Source organism: Rattus norvegicus, chromosome 10 (genome assembly GCF_021556685.1).
Source record: "Rattus norvegicus strain SHRSP/BbbUtx chromosome 10, alternate assembly SHRSP_T2T, whole genome shotgun sequence".
In the NCBI taxonomy this organism is placed as follows: Eukaryota; Metazoa; Chordata; class Mammalia; order Rodentia; family Muridae; genus Rattus; species Rattus norvegicus.
In genome coordinates, this window is record NC_141543.1 from 90067203 (window position 1) to 90084377 (window position 17175).

The 17175-nt window shown below is 46.9% G+C and overlaps 1 protein-coding gene across 5 annotated transcripts in view; it reads left to right on the top strand.

Annotated features, from left to right (window-relative positions):
* Positions 1-17175, top strand: part of Wipf2 (WAS/WASL interacting protein family, member 2) — a 40642-nt gene that overhangs the window by 11743 nt on the left and 11724 nt on the right. For 3 of the 5 annotated variants that reach the window (NM_001443724.1, NM_001191825.2, NM_001443725.1), the window contains 4 exon segments: positions 7684-7815; positions 13669-13801; positions 14473-14589; positions 15772-16428. In NM_001443724.1, coding sequence (NP_001430653.1) covers positions 7753-7815; positions 13669-13801; positions 14473-14589; positions 15772-16428 — 970 coding nt within the window. In that variant the 5' untranslated portion in view covers positions 7684-7752. 5 annotated transcript variants of the gene reach the window in all.

Below are 17175 nucleotides of genomic sequence, written 5' to 3' on the forward strand. Positions count from 1 at the left end.
ATGTCTTGTACCATGGGTGTGTGTGTGTGTGTGTGTGTGTGTGTGTGTGTACAAGCTCATGTGCTCATACATGCATTTATGTTTATAAATGCTGGAGTATGGATGTCAGAGGTGGGGTCAGTTCTTTTCTTGAACCACATGCCTCCAGTTTAGACCTCAGGTCTTTTCTGTGCCTGTGAGGAACTTTACCCACGGAGTAAAGTCACCTGGCTGCCCTAACGCCCCTGCTTCCATTGCCGCCCTCTTGTCCTTAGGCTGTCCCTTAGTTTAGCAGTTGCAGAGGGAAGGAGGGATCTGGTTCTTACAGGCTTTCAGCCTCCTGCTACCCGTCTTCCCTAGGTTCCAGGGGACTCTATTTGTGAACGCTTTCTAAATCTCTTCCGTGTGAATCCACTGCCAAGTTGAAACAGCCTTTTTCTTTCTGTGTAGTTAGTGATGGCCAGTGCACCCGCACTCCATGGGTGCAGTTTTTCAGCCTCCCTGTGATCTATCTCTTTCCCCATTTTCTTTGCTGTTGTTTTTGATTAATTTAATGCTGGGTATTAATCTAGGGTCTGGAATTTGCTTAGCTGCTCCTCTGCTGCTGAGCTGTATTTCAGCCTGGCGGTTTTGGTGTTTGTTTGTACCTTTAGAAAGTTCATCCCCTTGTATTGAGAGTCTGCTGTTTTATGAGGGCCGGTGAAAATGCTAGCCTAACGAACATTCATTGTCTCGCCTTTGCTGCTGTCCACTCCCATGCCAAAGGTGGTTTCTGGTGACTCCTTCGCTTTGAAGTTTCTCTGGCTGTTTGGGTTAAGGCCTTGTGTTTTAGTTTCTTTCTTAAACAAATGTCCTAGATGTGGCTAATTACAGGTGAGCTCTGAAACCCAACTTGAGGAGAGTTCTTTGTAAACAAAGGTGCCCTCTTATGTCTCCAGGGCAAACTCCGTAGGCTTTCCCTAGTATTGCCTCTATTCTGTTCAGACAGTTTCAGGCTTGGACTTTTGGTCTGAATTTCTAAATTAGAATATGTGTCTTTTTTTTTTTAAAGATTTATTCATTTATTATATATAAGTACACTGTAGCTGTCTTCAGATACACCAGAAGAGGGCATCGGATCTCTTTACAGATGGTTGTGAGCCACTATGTGGTTGCTGGGAATTGAACTCAGGACCTCTGGAAGAGCAGTCGTGCTCTTAACCACTGAGCCATCTCTCCAGCCCAGAATATGTGTCTTTTATCTGATGAACTCCTCTCTTCTCTAGAGTGTTCCCTCCATATTGAGGAATTTATTCAAGAAATTCTTCAGTAAAGGAGCTAAGTCAGTCAGTATCCTAAATCTTGACCTTCCCTAGTATTCAAGCTAGCTGACAGTAATAAATTTTAGCTGTGTGACTCCATTTTTCTTGTTCGTATCTCTTAAACTCCCTGATTGCTGGGATATGTGGGTGGGGAGGAAATATTAATTATGAACATTGAGATACTCTATCATTTAACTGTCAAAATTCAGGAATGTGTTAATGTCTCTGGTGAGTGGGAAATGGCTGCACTCTGAAAGCACACGTAAATTATCTGCTGTGGATTTCCACGGCATCCTTTTGGAGTCCGTAAGGCACTGAGATTTTTGGAAGTTGGGTTTTTTTGGCTTTGGAGACAGGGTCTCATGTAACCCCAGCTGCTCTCAAATTCTCATCCTTTTGCTTCTGTCTCCCAAGTGCCACCAAGCCTGGCTTGGAAATTTGTTTTTAACTGTGGTATGTGAAGGGCATGTGTGCATCTTCTTTTATATTAGAGTCGTAGAAAAACTGCTTGGTCCTTTACTGCTGGCCAGCAAAACATCTGTTTGCAGCCAGCTCCGCCTTGGATGCTGCCAGTTACCTGGAGGTCAGGAGCCGTGTAGTACTTACAGTTAATGTATCGCAGGCTGAGTGTAACACTTAGTGACCAGCTCTGGGAAGCCCCTGTGTCTGTTAGTGAAGCCACGTTGGCGGACTCTGGCATTGAGTGCATTTGCATTCTCTGTTGAGCGAGCGTCTTTATAGTAACAGCTCTGTGGTTTATGTATTTATTTTCTGCTGAGGAATAAACCCAAGGCTTTGTGCATACTATGCTATGTACATACTCTACCACAGAGCCACACCCCTAGGCCCTGTCTTTGCTAAAATTTTAATTTATTTTGATTGTATGTATGAGTGCATGTGTAGTGTGTGCAAGTGCAGACATACATGTGGAGCCAAGGGGGCAACTTTAGGGAGTCAATTCCCTCTTTCTGCTATGGCTTCTGGGAGTTGAACTCAGGTCCTTAGGCTTTGGTGGTGTACTTCTACCTGTTGAGCTATCTCCAGAGCCCATCTCCATCCTAGACCCTTTCTTTTCTTTTCCTTTCCTTTTTTTCTGTTTTTAAAAAGATGTATTTATTTTATTTATGTAAGTACACTGTAGCTGTCTTCAGACACACCAGAAGCAGGCATCGGATCCCATTACAGATGATTGTGAGCCCCCATGTGGTTGCTGGAAATTAGACTCAGGACCTCTGGAAGAGCAGTCAATGCTTATAACCACTGAGCCATCTCTCCAGCCCCCTAGACCCTTTCTAAAATGCTTTTATAAGTTTTAGCAAGCTGTCCCCCACCCAACCCCCCACTCCTCCCAACCCCCGATTGCCTCAGCCTCCCATGTGCTGGGGTTACAGGAGTGCTACACGCCCAGCCTCTGTGCTCCTTACAATGGTGAAAAATCACTGGTCCAGAACACTGGTGCCAGCTGTGGTGTGTGCCTGTAATCCCAGCATTCAGGAGGCAAAGGAAAGAGCGTCAAGAATTCAGGGTCATCCTTGGCTGCATAGAGTCCAGAGCTAGCCCCAGCTATGTGAGACTTTGTAAATGTATCCATCCATCTATTGTCTTTTGGGACAGTTTTCTCTAGGTTGGCCTAGAACTTGCTGTGTAGATTGGGCTGGCCTGAAACTCATAGAAGTTCATCTGTCTTTGAGTCCTGATATAAAAGTCTGTGCAACACTCCTGTCTAAAACGTTGCTTAAAAACAAATCAACAACAACAACATCCTGCCCATTCATATCTGTTTTAGAAAATCTAGGGCAAGCCTGGGGAGATAACTCAGCAGTTCCAGAGCACAGGAGGGCTACCTGCCCCTTCACAAAATCACCTCAGCATTTTAATGCCATCTCTGCATGTAACAGAAATCTGTCAGCCCTCTGACTCAACTGAAATTCAGAAGAGCATTGGTACCATTTCTGTTGAGAGATGAGAGCTCTGTACTCTGTAGCCCTGTAGTGGAGTAGTGAGGGAAAATAGGTGAGACCTGAGAGTTGCTCTTGACGCTTCCTTGTAGACACACTAGAAATGCACTGGTAGACGCCTTCGATCGTCTGACCTGCCGAGAATGCAAGATGCGAGTGCTTTATTCTCTGTGGACTTCGGTTCCCAGCTGAGTGCAGGAACCTGTTTGGTCCTTGTCTGTCTGTCTGTCTGTCGTCTCCTGGGTAGCTGTGGTAATGCCCTCCTGGGCATCTCCTGCTCTCCCTGTACTGAGGTTCTTTGTCCTCAGTGCTAGATGCCATTACACCACTGTGGCAGGGAGCTCCAGATCTTCCAGCTCTCTTGTTTTGCTGCTGTTGTTTTGGGCTATTTTGTTGTTTTCGTTTTCTTTTTTTTTTTCTTTTTTCTTTTTTTTTTCCGGAGCTGGGGACCGAACCCAGGGCCTTGCGCTTGCTAGGCAAGCGCTCTACCACTGAGCTAAATCCCCAACCCCAATTTTGTTGTTTTCTGTGTGTGGTTGATTTGTTTTTGAGAAGTGGTTTCACTATTCAGCCTGGCTGGCCCGGAAGTTGCTATTCAGAGCAGGCTGGCCTCAAACCTAGAGCGCCACCTGACTCTGCCTTGAGTGCTGAGGGTAAAGGCACATGCCAGTATATCAGGCCTTTATTGGTTTTTAGGAGCCATATTAAAGGAAAGTGGACAGGCAGGCACATTCCGTGTGGTGATTTTTAACCCTAGAAGGCACCCCCGTAGTGCCTAAGTCTCCATCTTCCTTCCAGTAAGAGATTGCGTTCTCTGTGGCGCTAGAGCTAACTGTGCTCCTGATTCTCTGTGAGTGGGAAGCTTTTGCCCCATTTTGACTTCTTTGGCATATTGGCTAGAGAAGGACACTTCTGGGTTTGGAGAACGACCCCTTACATTTATTTTAAAATCGCCCCCTTGGTGATAGGGTTTTCACATATGAAGATTTATTTACCACTTCGATTAGTATTTTAGTGACGCTAAGCGTCTGTTTGGGGCCATTGACTAGGATGCGGTTGTGTTTTGCCCAGGTTGGTCTTGACCTTCTGGGTTTAGGTGATCTTCCTACCTCAGCTTCTTAAGTAGCTGGGAGCACAGGTATTGGGCATTGCCCCTCTTAGCATATTTCTTTTTTTTTTTATTTTTTTTTTTGGTTCTTTTTTTCGGAGCTGGGGACCGAACCCAGGGCCTTGCGCTTCCTAGGCAAGCGCTCTACCACTGAGCTAAATCCCCAACCCCTCTTTTTTTTTTTAAATATTTATTATATGTAAATACATTGTAGCTGCTCAGACACCCCAGAAGAGGGCATCTGATCCCATTACAGATGGTTGTAAGCTACCATGTGGTTGCTGGGAATTGAACTCAGGACCTCTGGAAGAGCAGTCAGTGCTCTTAACCACTGAGCCGTCTCTCCAGCTCAGCATATTTTAATTAAAAAGCAATTGGTGCAGTGCTTGTCAAACAGTTTCTCTTACTGTGGTGACCTCCAACCATAAAATTATGTCATTGCTATTCGTAACTGTAATTTTGCTGTTGTGATTTGTAATGTAAATATCTGATATGCAGAATATCTGGTATACAGTCCAAAAAAGGGTCAAGACTCAGGTTGAAAACCTCTGGACTGAAGAGTTAGATCTTGGTAAAGGGAGACTACAATACTCAACTTTGGAACTAGAAGTGGAATGGTATTTCCCTTTGGGGGTGTGTGTGTGTGTGAGAGAGTGTGTGCGCGCTTTTTGTTTTGTGTTTTTGAAACGATTTCTTTGTATATCCCTGGCTGTCCTAGAACTTGCTCTGTAGACCAGGTTGACCGCAGAGTCAGAGATCTGCCTGCCTCTGCTTCCTGAGTGCTGGGAGTGCAGGTGTGCACCAGCACCACCCAGTGTAAACAGCTTTTTAATGTTGGTTCTGGGGATTGAACTCTACGCACGTTACCAACTGAGCTATCTCCCCGTCCCTGCCTGGGTGTGTGGAAGTTAGAGGACAACTAGTTGGACTCTTTTTCCCACTGTGGCCTTAAGGATTGAGCAGAGCCTGTTAGGCTTGGTGGCAAATGCCTGATTCTCCAGCCGTCTAACTGCCCCCACGGCTCCGCTTCAGAGAGAATGTAGGCCTCGGCCTCCTGCGAATGCCCAACCAGGAACTGTTCTTCAGATCGCTGTGTCTTTGAAATAGCCGGCTCTGTTGGACAGCACAGTGGGAGGAGTTGGAGATTTGTCAGTCAAGTTTCTCATCAGTTCTGTTCTCCTGCAACAGTTCCTGGTCTAGAGAACCGTTAGGATTTCTTCTCTTTTCTATCTTTACTGCTGGTCATCGAGAGACTATTGGAAATACTTGTTATTCACGGTGGATCACAGATATCCCTGTAAGGAGTTCAAAACTCGGCCTTCCTGTGGCCTTCTTGCCACGCTAGCTTGACTGTTAAGCTTGGCTTAGTCCACACGGTCTCCATCTTTACTGTGGACTGCCGCAAGTCTCCTTGCCCCAGCCATAGTTGCTTTGTTCAGAAGCAGTTCCTCTGTGCACTGACGAATTGACCTCTTTGTTTCTTCTTCTTCTTTTTTTTTTAAAGATATGTTTTTTACTTTTGTTTCTGTGTGTCTGTGTGCTGCATGTGGGTGGGTTCCCATGGAGGTCAGAGAGGGCATTGGATCCCCTGGAACTGGAGTTACAGGTTCTTGTGAGCAGCCTGATATGGGAGCTACAAGAGCAGCAAATGCTCGTGACCTCTGAGCCATCTCTCCAGCCCTTTATTTTCTCTTTCCTATCTGAGTTTAGATTCCTTGTGCCCGGGTTATTCTGGCTTCCATTTTTGGAGATCAAGAAAAGAGATTTTCTTGGGACCAAGCTTTGGAGAACTTGATGTTCTTGAGCTCTCCGTTTTATCTTTAGCCAGTGTAATGACTTACATCAGTCAATCTGTCCGTCCATCCCTCAGTTCAGTCCTGTATGAACTTAAGCAAATTGTAATGGGCAGATAGCTGTAGGTTTCAAATGCTAAGTGTTTTGTGACCAAGTGTGTAGCTAATTTCTCATGTGGTATTTATTCTCTAATCAAGTCCCATGGGTGTGACTATTCCAAGGTACAGGTGAACTGTGGCCTATTAGTCAAATACGGTCACAGCCTGCTCTTGAATGCCTCTCAAACTGAGAATGACTTTATATGTGTGTTTGTACATATGTGCATATACACACACATATATATATACATATGTGCATATATAGAGAATATATATATCCTAGATATGTGAAAACACACACACACACACACACACACACTTTCCAAGACAGGGTTTTCTGTATAGCTCTGATTTGTCTACCAGGTTGGCCTCGACCACTGCTTCCCAAATGCTGAGACTAAAGGCCTGGACCACTGCTGCCAGTGACTTTATGTTCTTAAAAGGCTGTTAAAAAAAAAATCAGGGGGCTGGGGATTTAGCTCAGTGGTAGAGCGCTTACCTAGGAAGCGCAAGGCCCTGGGTTCGGTCCCCAGCTCCGGAAAAAAAAAAAAAAAAAAGAGCACTGATTGCTCTTCCAGAGGTCCTGAGTTCAATTCCCAGCAACCACATCCAACATTCCCAGCTCACAGCCATCTGTAATGAGGTCCGATGCCCTCTTCTGGTGTATCTGAAGATAGCAATAGTGTACTCATTTAAAAAAAAAACTAAAATAGATAAATCTTTTTGAATAGCTAATTGATAGAATATAGGCTCACCGCACCTTCAAGCCCTGACACCCTCCACCCCCAAGTCAGAGGACTTAAACAGATGCCTCAGCCAAGAAGATGCACAATGGCAGGTGGGCATATGAAAACATGATCAACACCAGGCTCCTTGGAAATTGTGAATTAAGCAAGATTGCAAACTGAACAGTACATGCTTACTAGCGAGGCCAAGATCCAAACCGACAGCACCAAGTGCTGGCAGAGATGTGGAGCAACAGGAATTCTGTGTTGCTGATGCAAACCCAAAGTTGGTATAGCCATTTGCAGCATCTTATAGAATCAAACACACTTGTACTGTATGACCCACCAGCCAGTCACACGGTGGCGAGGTGCGTGCATGGACAGTTACCTAGAAACTCTTGGTGCTTCTTGCTCTGTTTTGCTGTGAACCTAAAACTTCTAAAATTGAGGTTTTTTTGGTTGTTTTTGTCTTTTAGTTGGGCTGGGAATAGACATCAGTGGTGAAGCCTGTGCTTAGCATGCGTGAGGCCCTGGGTTTGATCCTCAGTACCACAAAACAGAATCATTTATAAAAGGAGTCTGTAAGGTGGCATTTTATAGAGCATTTATGTAGGGGACGAAGTGTTCAGGACCTCTGGTCCTTGTCTAATCCTAGACTTCCTGGGTACTCAGAGCCTCTAATTTTAACGCTGTTCTTTTGAATTCTGGTTTTGTTTATAGGTCTATGAATGACCTAAAGCTGCAACTAAAAACGGAGAGAGAACGGTGCCAACTGGGAGCAGGGCAAGCATGCCAATTCCTCCTCCCCCCCCACCCCCGCCTGGTCCTCCCCCACCTCCCACCTTCAGTCAGGTAGGTAACCTCTCCACTGGGTTATCTTCAAACCTCTAAGTAAATTGGTGGGCTTCTCGTACTGTTCTCTTCTTTTTCTTTCCAGCCTTCTTTGTTTAAAACTTCTAGATTTTCTTACCTAACTGCTCTTTCACTGTGAGCTTGCTTTTTGCTGTGTTTACTTTTCTTTTATATACTTGACACGGATGAGTGTTTTCCCTGCTTGTATGTATATGTGCCACTTGCATGCCCGGTGCCCAGGAGGTGGAAGTTAGCCTTGGGATCCTCAGGAATGGAGTTACAGCAGCTGTGGAACCTGGGTCCTCTGCAAGATCAGCAGTGTTCTTAATCACTGAGCCGTCTCTCCAGCACTTACCCTCTTGTGGTTTTGTTTTTTGTTTGTTACAACAAAATCTCGCTATATAGTCCAGGCTGGCCTTGTATTTGCCGTGTAGTCCAGGCTGGCCTTAAATTTGCCTCATTTCTCTTTTTTTTTTTTTTCTTTTTTTCCAGAGCTGGGGACCGAACCCAGGGCCTTGCGCTTGCTAGGCAAGCACTCTACCACTGAGCTAAATCCCCAAACCCCTGCCTCATTTTTCTTAACTGCTGGGATTACAGACATAAAATAACCCTATCTACTAATTGTTTTAAATACCATCTATACTTTTAATATGTATTTAAATTTTTTTTCTTTTTCTTTTTTTCGGTGTATTTAAATTTTAACTAAAAATTTTCTCCTCGGATTTTGAGACAGGATCTTACTATGTGACTGGCCTAGAGCTTACTAGCCTGTAACTTGCAGTGTGATCCTCTTTTCTCTGCCTTGTGGATTGTAGCCCTGAGCATCTGCCCAGCTGCATCCTGGATTCCTGTCGCATTTGTAGACACATTTAATAGCAGGCAATGTAGATAGACAACAAGCCTGTCTGCCTCAACGGGTTTGCATTTCTGAGCAGTCCCCATAACTATCTATTTTATAAATAGGTTAGTCTCAGTTGGGCGGTGGTGGCACACGCCTTTAATCCCCGGCATTTGGAAGTGAGAGGCAAGTGGATCCCTGAGTTCAAGGCCAGCCTGGACTACTGAGCAAGTCCCAGGACAGCCAGGGGCTACATAGCGAAATCTTGTTACCAAAACCAACCAACCAAAAACATAACAAAAATGCGAATAGGTTAGCCTCCTTTCTCTGGCGTTCTTGAGAGAGGGATGAGGACCTGAGGAGGTAGTTTTCTGCTACATTTCATCTTTCCTGCGCCCAGTCAGTTCAGTACAGTTTTTAAAATTGTTTTCTTTTATGTGTGGGTGATTTGCCTGCATGTATCTGTGAACCATATGAATGCCTAGTGTCCTAGGAGCCAGAAGAGGCTGTCAGGTCCTGAACTGGAGTACAGACAATGATGAGCTGTCATGTGAGTGCTGGGAATTGAACCCAGGTCCTATAGAAGAGCAGCCAGTACCCTCAACCATTGATCCATCTCTTCAGCTCCTTGGGTTTTTGTTTTGTTTTGTTTGAGCCAGGTCTCACCGTGTAGACCTGGCTGGCCTGGAACTCAGAGATCTGTCTGCCTTTGCCTCCCCAGTTTTGGGATTAAAGGCGTACACCACCGTGCTCAGCCTTTGTTGGTTTGGGCTTAAGACAGGGTCTGACTGAGCAGCCCAAACTGGCCTGAATGTAACTAGTCCTCCTGCCTCAGCCTTGACCATCCCCAGCTTTCATCTGAACAGTTTTTGCACTTTTCCTCTCTGTGCCAAGCACTGTAGAGTACTGAGTGGTGGTCCTGTTGTCATGAACATGTCATGTTGTCAACAGTTGTAAACTATACTAACTTAATAGGTAAACTATATTGACTCTTAGCCTGCTTTCTTAATAAATTAAAAAACATACAGATTATACGTATGAGTGGTTTTGCTTGCCTTTGACAGCTTGTATGCCTGGTGTCTTCTGAGGAGGCCATAGTAGAATGTCAGATTTGGAGCAGGAGTTACAAGTGGTTGTCAGTTGACTGATGTGGGTGTTGGGAACTGAACTCAGGTCTTCTGTAAAAGGAACAAATGTTCTTAAATCTCTGAGCCGTTTCTTCAGACCCTGCATTCTTTTTAATCTTAATTGTTGCTGAAAAATTTTAAATATCTGCTTCCTGTTTAATTTCTTTTGTGAGGGGTTGGGGGTTTAGCTCAGTGGTAGAGCGCTTGCAGGCCCTGGGTTCGGTCCCCAGCTCCGGAAAAAAAAGAAAAAGAAAAGAAATCTTTTGTGAAGTACGGTCGTGTCCTTGGATTATTAACTGTCGGTGTGTGTCCTAGTCAGGGCTTCCATTGCTGAGAAGAGACACCATGCCTAAGGCAACTCTTATAGGGACATTTAACTGGGGCTGGCTTACAGGTTCCATTATCATCATGCCAGGAAGCAGGGCAGTGTCCAGGTAGACACGATGCTGGAGAAGGAGCCGAGAGCTCTGCATCTAGAACTGAATGAAGGCAGCAGGAGACTGCCATCCTCAGGCAGCTAGGAACTCTCTCAAAGCCTACTCCCACAGCGCCACACCTTCTCCTTCAACAGCGCCACACCTAATCCAACAGGGCCACACCTCCTAACAGTGCCACTCCCTGGACCAAGCATATTGAAACCACCAGTTTGTAAAACGTTTTTATATGTTAAGGTACTGTAGAGCCCAGGCTTTCCCTGTGCTTTAGTTGTGTTAGAAACCGTGAGCCTTTGTGCATAGTTACACTTGTATCTCAGGCTGGACTTGAACTCCAGATCCTGATATCTCAGCCAGCTAAGGTTATCTGCAGTGTGTGCTATCGTACCCAGTTTTAGAATGGTTTTGATTTCTAATGATTTACAGAAAGGTTCATTAAGAGCTTGGAAAGCCCTACCTGGGTGTAGGCTGGTAGAATGGCTCAGAATGCGTGGCAGCCTAAGTCTGGTCCCATGGTAGAGGGAGAGAATTGACTCATGAAAGTTGTCTTTGACCTTCATACATGAGCACATGCATGTGAGTGCACATGTATGTGCACACACAGAGACACAAATGGAATAATTGAAAAAAAACTCTGCATTTAATGAGTGGTGTTAAGATTTAACAGATGGACTGGGGCTATAGCTCAGTGGTGGAACATTTGCCTAGGCTGCAGAGTGTCTGAGTTTGGTCACTCAGACACACACACACACACCCCAACCACAACGGTGTGGGTTACATTTTAGGTATATGTAGGATATTCATTTGGGGATGTATTGTATCTGCTGCTGTGCATGTGAAGCTGAGGTCAGACATGAGGGTGAGATGGAAAACTGGGAGGGTTGTGGAGACAGGCCCCAGTCAGTGAAGTGCTCACATCACAAGCAGCACGGCTTCAGTTTACTCTAGCACTCCTGTTTAAGGAAAAAGGAAGCTGAGTGCAGCAGGAGATAGAGGTGAGTGGTCTCTGAGTGCAGCAGGAGGTAGAGGTGAGTGGTCTCTGAGTGCAGCAGGAGGTAGAGGTGAGTGGTCTCTGAGTGCAGCAGGAGGTAGAGGTGAGTGGTCTCTGAGTGCAGCAGGAGTAGAGGTGAGTGGTCTCTGAGTGCAGCAGGAGGTAGAGGTGAGTGGTCTCTGAGTGCAGCAGGAGGTAGAGGCCAGTGGTCTCTGAGTGCAGCAGGAGTAGAGGTGAGTGGTCTCTGAGTGCAGCAGGAGGTAGAGGTCAGTGGTCTCTGAGTGCAGCAGGAGATAGAGGTGAGTGGTCTCTGAGTGCAGCAGGAGGTAGAGGTGAGTGGTCTCTGAGTGCAGCAGGAGGTAGAGGTCAGTGGTCTCTGAGTGCAGCAGGAGGTAGAGGTGAGTGGTCTCTGAGTGCAGCAGGAGGTAGAGGTCAGTGGTCTCTGAGTGCAGCAGGAGGTAGAGGTCAGTGGTCTCTGAGTGCAGCAGGAGGTAGAGGTCAGTGGTCTCTGAGTGCAGCAGGAGGTAGAGGTCAGTGGTCTCTGAGTGCAGCAGGAGATAGAGGTGAGTGGTCTCTGAGTGCAGCAGGAGGTAGAGGTGAGTGGTCTCTGAGTGCAGCAGGAGGTAGAGGTCAGTGGTCTCTGAGTGCAGGCCAGCCAAAGCTGTGTATGAGACCTGGTCTCAGAACTAGAATGCAGCACAAACATTACCAAAATGAAGTGGAGAGCATTTGAGGAAGACACAGGACATCAACCTCTGGTCTCCGTATGCATGTGTGCACACGTATATACACAGGAATATGTCTGCCCATAGTGTGCAAACCATGATGGGCTTTGTTCATTAACATGTAGATGGAGGCTGAGGATGGAACTTGGGGAAGTGACGTAAGAGAAAGATGAAGAGGGTTGAAAGAGGCAGGAACTCTGAGGCAATCACATCATCTTAGTCAGGGTTTCTATTCCTGAACAAAATACGACCAAAAAGCAAGTTGGGGAGGAAAGGGTTTATTCAGCTTACACTTCCACATTGCTGTTCATCACCAAAGGCTGGAACCTGGAGGCAGGAGCTGATGCAGAGGCCATGGAGGGATGCTGCTTACTGGCTTGCTCAGCTTGCTTTCTTATAGAACCTGGGACTATCAGCCCTACCCACGATGGGCCCTCCCACCCTTGATCACTAATTGAGACAATATCTTACAGCTGCATCTCTTGGAGGCATTTCCTCAAGCGAGGCTCCTTTCTCTGTTATGACTCCAGCTCATGTCAGGTTGGCAGACAAAACCAGCCGGTGCAAGCATGTAGAACTACGCTCAGGTTTGACAGGTGTAGACAGTTGTTGATGCAGAAGCCTGGTGACCCGAGTTCAGACTCCAGAACCCAAAGTGGAAGGGAAGAACCAGCCCCAGAAAGCTGTCCTCTGACTTCTGCATGTTCAGAGGGGCACACACAGTAATGACTAATAACATTTTAAAGTTTAAAAAATTATCACACCCTTAATCCCAGCAGTCCAGAGGCAGAGGCAGGGCAATCTCTTGACATCAAGGCCAGCCTGGTCCACAGAGAGTATTCCAGATCAACCAGAGCTACACAGAGAAACCCTGTCTTGATAAGCCAAAATAAATAATAAATACATTTTAAAAAAACAAAAACCAGGGGTTGGGGATTTAGCTCAGTGGTAGAGTGCTTGCCTAGCAAGCGCAAGGCCCTGGGTTCGGTCCCCAGCTCCAAAAAAAAGAAAAGAAAAAAAAAACAGAAACCAAAAAAAGTTTGGGAAATTGACTCAGAGTATGCTAACCATGAGCCTCAACTTCCCATGATTTCCTCAGTGTGGGTAGGGCTGCCAGTATCTGCTTTAAACATTGTGTAGAAGACAGAGTAGTAGAGCGGTGACAGGTCATGCTGGGATACAATTCTGCAGTCAGGGTGGGGGTGGGGATTCTTTTTTTTTTGGTTCTTTTTTTTCCCGGAGCTGGGGACCGAACCCAGGGCCTTGCACTTCCTAGGTAAGCGCTCTACCACTGAGCTAAATCCCCAGCCCCATGGGGGTGGGGATTCTTTTTACCGATTACTAATCGCATGACCACCGTGGGAAACTATTCAGCTTCTGATCCACACTTTCAGTATGGATAGTGGTACTCATGCCTTTCTCAGGGTGTCTCCGGTTTCAGATGAGGTCATCTGAGTAGTACTTAGCACAGTATTTGAGGCATAGTGGGTGCTCAGAGAAACCCTATGCTGGTGATTGTGCTCTGTTAGCATGTCCGAGATGCGCACTCATGGTTAGTCTTGGTCTCCTCTCAGAAGTGGTGAGTTGGAAGCGGGGAGCCGAAAAGGGTGGCCGCACCACACACACCAGTACTGCTGCTCGGCACAGGTGTCTGTGCTGCACTGGCCTAAGTCACTTATTCCAAGCTTGTGATAGAAAGAGCTCTTCAGGGTAACCTCAACATTTCTTCTTCCTCCAGGCAAACACAGAACAGCCCAAACTCAGTAGGGATGAGCAGCGGAATCGAGGCGCCCTCTTACAAGACATCTGCAAAGGGACCAAACTGAAGAAGGTGACCAACATTAATGATCGGAGTGCTCCTGTCATCGAGAGTGAGTCTGAGCTTTTTTCCTAGGGTGGAGTCAGGAGCCAGGCTTAGAAGAAATCTCTGGTCCATCTTGTTTATTGTAGTCTCTTGAGTGGGAAAATGGTGTCCTGGGTATCTTGACTTTCCTTCCAGTTGCAGAGTTGAATACCATGAAGTTCTTCCTAACTCGGAGATAAAAGCCCTCGCCTGCTGCAGTAGTGTTTGTCAGGGCACATCCTTGGCTATTCCCTCCGGAGACCACCACATTCCTGGAAGCTTCTTGGCTGAAACCAAGGATGGTTCTCTGATTGCTGTTCATGTCCATTCTTGCAGGTGCAGGAGAGTTTGCTCACATTTCATCCCCCTGAGCCACTAGCTGTTCAGGAAAGAGAGCCCAGGGAGCTCTGCTGAGCATATCTTTAATTGAGTTGTTTTCTTGCTCCTTAAAGATGGTCCCTTTGTCCCTTTGTCCTTTCATTTTGCTTGTTTGTCTTAATAATCCTCATGTGGAGGTGTGCAGCTCTAAGGCCTACATGGTCTTGGGTTGTCTGTGTGTTTGCTGTACTGTGCACTGTTTTGCTGCTTCTTGATAGAAGGGCAAAGATAAGGTTGGTACGCATGTAAATGAACACCTCGATAGAGGGATGGTCACCAGCTCAGAGCATGTGACATAAAACCCTTACCTATGTCTTCCAGAGCCCAAAGGGAGCGGTGGTGGCTACGGCCCTGGAGCTGCTGCTTTACAGCCCAAGGGAGGTCTCTTTCAAGGAGGTGTGCCGAAGCTCCGCCCTGTGGGAGCCAAGGATGCTCCAGGTATCTCAGAAAACGGTCTCCCAACTATACGTTTTGACTTGTTCCAAGTGTACCTTAGGATGAGGCCTGGGGCTGAGGGTAGGAGGAAGAAGAAATGAGAGTAGTTCCACAGGAAAGCAAAGCTGAGGGGTAAATTAAAATGTGTTTAACTTGGGTAAGGAAAAGGGGAGCTGGTGGTGTGGTGCATGACTACAGTCCTCCTTGGGAGGCTGAGGCAGGAGAATCCCAAGTTTGAGGGCAGCCTGAACCCAAGAGTGAGAGCAGGCTTAGAGAAACAAAGCAGATTTCAGTGCTGAGTTGTAGCTCAGTGAGGTGAAGGCTTGCCTAGTGTATGTGGAGACCTGCAGAGGCCAGGCTAGGTGTAATCCCAGTGCTGGGGAGCGAGAGGCAGGACAGTCTCAGACACTCAGGATCATCCTTGGCTACAGCCTCAGTTACACGAGACCTGTCTCTAAACCCATAAATACATTCAGAATATTTACACACACACACAGAGGTATATACACAGAGAATAGACTTATTATTTGGCCCTTAAGAAAGAAATTAATGCTCTTCCAGAGGTCCTGAGTTCAATTCCCAGCAACCACATGGTGGTTCACAACCATCTGTAAAGAGATCTGATGCCCTCTTCTGGTGTATCTGAAGACAGCTACAGTGTACTTATATATAATAAATGAATAAATCTTTAAAAAAAAAAAAGAAAGAAATTAATGTTTTGTGAAAACACAGATAGACTCAAAGGACCTCTGTCACGTGAAATAAGGAACAGAAAGACAAGTCAGTCTGGCCTGGTAGTACGCACCTTTAATCCTAGAACTCGGGAGGCAGAGGTGGGCAGATCTCTGACTTTGAGGCCAGCCTGGTCTACAGAGAGTTCCAGGAGCCAGGGCTACACAGAACTACGCCCTGCCCCCCAAAAAGGGTAAAATAAATACATGTAATTCAATTTAAATGTGCTCAAGCTTATGTCAGCAGTGTCTATTACAGGTTCCCAATCTGTTTATACGGACTAGAACTCAAGAGTTCAGGCTAGAGGTAATAGCTCAGCAAGTGGGGGGCCTTGCTTAGCTCTGGGTTAGATCCCAGGGCCACAGGAAAGCAAACACTGAGGAGGCTGGGTCAGCTAGGGACCCGACTGACAGGCTCTGCCTCTTCACACAGTGTTGTCTGCTGTGTTTGCAGAGACCCCAGCTGGTAAGCCGGCTCTTCAGGTACCCAGTTCTCGAGCTGCTGCTCCAAGGCCTCCGGTGTCTGCAGCTAGTGGGCGACCTCACGATGATAGCGACAGCAGCCGAGCCTCCCTCCCAGAACTGCCCCGGATGCAGAGACCCTCTTTACCGGACCTCTCTCGGCCTAACACCACCAGTGGCACCGGAATGAAGCACAGCTCCTCTGCACCTCCCCCGCCCCCTCCAGGCCGGCGTGCCAACGCGCCCCCTACCCCTCTTCCTCTGCACAGCAACAAAGCCCAAGCCTACAACAGGGAGAAGCCGTTGCCTCCAACACCTGGGCAGAGGGTGCACCCGGGTCGAGAAGGACATCCTGCTCCACCCCCTGTAAAGCCGCCTCCTTCCCCTGTGAACGTCAGAACAGGACCCAGTGGCCAGTCTCTGGCTCCTCCCCCACCGCCTTACCGCCAGCCTCCTGGGGTCCCCAATGGGCCCTCAAGCCCCACCAATGAGTCAGCCCCCGAGCTGCCACAGAGACACAATTCTTTGCATAGGAAAACGCCAGGGCCTGTCCGAGGCCTTGCACCTCCCCCGCCCACCTCAGCCACCCCCTCTTTGCTGAGTAACAGGCCACCTCCCCCAGCCCGAGACCCTCCCAGCAGGGGAGCAGGTGAGTGCTTGGAAGCCCTGAATCCTTTTGCTTGCTCTCAGAATGTCTCTGCCGTGACTGGGGAGAGTAAGAACTCAAGTGTTTTAGTGGATGCCTTTTTATGTGCTGGTGATGGTTAGGGAAAAGAGAAAGAAGAACTTGTGGACAGCCTAGTACATACCTAAAATAATGCTATGTTTTGAGCTGGGGGAGAAGTTAGAATGAGATGCCAGTGTGAAAAGACCTGAAGTAGGAACACTTGGGACAGCAGGGAGGTCACCATAAAGTGAGGGAAGGATAGTAGGAGTGAAAGTGGGGCGCTAGTTCTCCCTAGAACAGCGCGTGGGGTTTTGTGAAGACTTGAACTGAGCCAGTCCCACACCCAATGGGATTGTTTTGGTTTTGAGACAAAGTCTCTATGTGTGTCCTTGGCTGGCCTGGAACTCATAGAGATCCACCTGCCTCTGCCTCCAGAATGATGGGATTAAAGGTGTGCACACATAGTTCTAAATACATTTTAATTAATAATAGTAAAAACAAACAAAACAAAAAACCCGTGTGCTTGGTGGTTGGAGAGATGGCTCCATGGTTAAGAGCACCCACTCTTCAGAGCACCAGGGTTAGTTTCTTAGCACCACAGGCTGGCTCTCAATTGTGTGTGACTTCAGTTTCAGGAGATCTGATGCCCTCTTCTGGTCTCTGAGGGCATCAGGCACACACGATGTACAGGAATCAATGTAAGCAAAGCACTCATGTATACATAAAATA